Source organism: Frankliniella occidentalis, unplaced genomic scaffold (assembly GCF_000697945.3).
Source record: "Frankliniella occidentalis isolate FOCC.00 unplaced genomic scaffold, Focc_3.1 Scaffold54, whole genome shotgun sequence".
Taxonomy (NCBI): Eukaryota; Metazoa; Arthropoda; class Insecta; order Thysanoptera; family Thripidae; genus Frankliniella; species Frankliniella occidentalis.
The window spans coordinates 892,653-895,439 of NW_026267184.1; the positions used below are offsets into that span (position 1 = coordinate 892,653).

At 57.4% G+C, this 2,787-nt stretch overlaps 1 protein-coding gene across 1 annotated transcript in view; it reads right to left on the bottom strand.

The window, feature by feature from the left end:
- Positions 1–7: 7 nt before the first annotated feature.
- LOC113216633 (UDP-glycosyltransferase UGT5) overlaps positions 8–2,787 on the bottom strand; it is a 17,956-nt gene continuing 15,176 nt past the window's right edge. Inside the window, exons 3-5 of the mRNA XM_052267563.1 lie at positions 1,175–1,397; positions 718–940; positions 8–461 (exon numbers count right to left, since the gene is read on the bottom strand). Of these exons, the coding sequence (XP_052123523.1) occupies positions 146–461; positions 718–940; positions 1,175–1,397 (762 nt within the window). The 3' untranslated portion in view covers positions 8–145. The remainder of the gene's footprint in view (positions 462–717; positions 941–1,174; positions 1,398–2,787) is intronic.

Consider the following 2,787-nt stretch of genomic DNA (forward strand, 5'->3'; position numbering starts at 1 on the left):
CCCCCCTCGCCGTCTGCGTAGGCAGGACTTGTGCCCCCGGCGGAGCCACCCGCGCGGCTGGCGGAGCAGAAATTTTGCTCGATGTTCGGAGGTTCTCCGCTGCTACCTGCGGCACGTCCGGTAGCTTGGCCAGGCCCGCGGACCCCTATTGCTTCTTCTTCTTGGGGGCGGCCTTCTGGTCGCAGGCGCCCGTCAGCGAGCAGCCCACCCGCATCACGAGGCGCAGCAGGGTGCGGACCACGGTCCAAGCGACGTACAGCGCGGCGGCCAGGCACAGGAACACGACGGCGAACACGTCCAGCAGCGCCTCCTGGTACCAGGTGAGGTTGCGCGCCGCGCCGCGCAGGTGCGGGGCACCCTTGTGGCGGATCACGTACTCGGTCCAGTACACGGCCGTGTCCAGCGGGGACATGGGCCGGTCCCGGAAGCGCTCCGACAGCGCGGTGGCGCTCTGCTGGAAGCTGAGCACAGACGAGACGGAGTTAAAGGCACATCCCCAACAAACAGAATCTTCGAGAAGGTCAAACAAACCATTCCGGCAAAGCTAGAATTTAGGAGAATGCGGAGACCAAAAAAACAAAACAGAAGTCAGCATACTAAAGCATAGTGATTTCCGTGTTGTTGTTCCCCGCATTCTTCTGAATTTGGCCAATTCTTGACAAATCTGTCCCATACGACGGGCAGTCTTCCCGGCGGGCGGCCGGTGGCTCCACTTACCTGGGATCCTCCAGCAGGTCCTTGACGTTCTTGAGGAAGAGGTCGGCGTTCTTGAGGGTGCTGTAGGGAAGGCTGCGGCCGGCGCCCGCCTTGGCGACGGCGGCCAGGTTGGTGCGCTGGTCGCCGTACATGGCGATGCCCAGGAGGGGGACGCCGCAGTGCGCCGCCTCGGAGGTGCTGAGCAGACCGCCGTGGCCGATGAACAGGCGAGTGTTGTTGTGGCCTGTCAAAAACATTAAAACGAAACTGAGTTAATTTGTAATGTTTGGAAAAAATATTTGAACACTTACTCTGAAATATTTCCATTTGTTATCTAATGTAAATATTATAGTTCGACGTTTCGGCATCGAATTAAAACATTTTACCTCTACGAGGGAACTTCAAGCAGAGCACGATATTTTAAAATAATTAAGCTTTTCCTAAGATGTTACCACCAGTACAAAACATTGGGACTTACAAAGAACATCGAACTGGGGCAGCCACTTGGACAGGCGCACGTTCTTGGGCACCGGGCCGGGGGCCTCGTCCTCCCACTTCCAGACGACGCGCTGCTTGAGGGCGCCGAAGCCGCGCAGCAGGGCGGCCGCGTTCTCCTTGGGCAGCGAGGAGGCGCGGATCATGGAGCCCAGCGAGAACAGGATCACGCCGTCCTTGGCGCCGCTCACGAACTGCTCTAGGTCCTGGGTGAGCGAGGGAAACAAGAAAGATGATAAGATAAAGTTATGGTTGGTCCAGAACACGCACAGTACCGTATCAATGTAGAAAACCTGAATTTTATTTAAAACTTTGTTGAAGTTCTCAAAATTAAAGTATCTGTAATTCACACCCAACACGGTGCCACTAATCATGCGGGACACAGTTGAGTTTGTTCGCCATGAGAGCTCCTCCCTCCAATTCTCTCATCAGGTAACGCGCCTCCTGAAGCACTCTCCAGTGGCCAGGTCCAGCGGCAGCGGCCAGGTAACCAGCGCCCGGGTCCAGTGGCCAGTTGGCTAGATCCAACGGCCAGGTCCTGTGGTCCTGTGACCAGATCATACGGCCAGATCCAGTGGCCAGATCACTAGCCAACGGGCCCAGCGGCCAGATCCAGTGGCCAGGTCACCAATCTACAGGCCCAGCGGCCAGATCCAGCTACCAGATCCAGCGGCAAGGTCCAGCCAGCGGCCAGGTGGAGCGGCCAGATCATGCCACCAGGTCCAGGGTCCAGCGGACGATGCCACCACCACCGCTCGCGAAATAGGTCAGTTACCGCACCTCGCCGCAACGCATGGCGCACGCCCGGCCGAGAGTAGTAGTAGTTGTAGAAGTGGTACGTTAGCCTCAATGGGGCCAAAATCCACCATAAACAGGGTTGTGAAGAATGCTCTGGTGATGCTGGTCAACATATTGAGACGTAAATATAACCCTAATAAAAGAGGAGTGCGCCATTTTGCTCGGAGAAGCCGATAAAAGCGGGGGGAGAACCTTTCCGCTGCTGGAGTCATTATGAATGGATTTTGACCAGGGCGGGGGCAGAGCGGGCAAATGAAAGAGGGAAAGGGGGGAGGGGGGGACTGGAGCTGGAAAGGGTAAGGCGAGAGGGAGAGAGAGGCCGTGAAAGACTGGACTGCCTCTTTGGTAATAGTGCCGGGGGCCAGAGGCAGCCGACGGCGCAATGGAAAGGGGGTGGGGAGGGGGGGGGAGAGCAGTATCAGCTGATTGCCGAGTGCCCCCACGACGTGGAGCCGAGAGCCGAGCCCCCGCCGCGTGTACTGAGCGCGCCGAGCGTGAAAGAGGCCCAACTCTCGAGGTGTTAAATTTGTGCATTAAAAACAGGTGACGACGCAGAGAGACGACGATGTCGGGTACTGTGGTGCGGCGGCCGTCGTCTGTCGCGTGAAAAAGAAAAACGAGCATAAAGTAGTAGACCGCGGAGTAGGCCTCAAGCCCGCCGCGAGGTGCCCCCCGTCCGAGATGGAGAGAAAAAGTGCAATATCGACGTGAAAATCAGTCATCCGTGCAAGGACACTCCCGGTAGTTTGACAATAATAGGAGAAGGTCACTCGACCAAGGACACGGACAGGTGGCGCA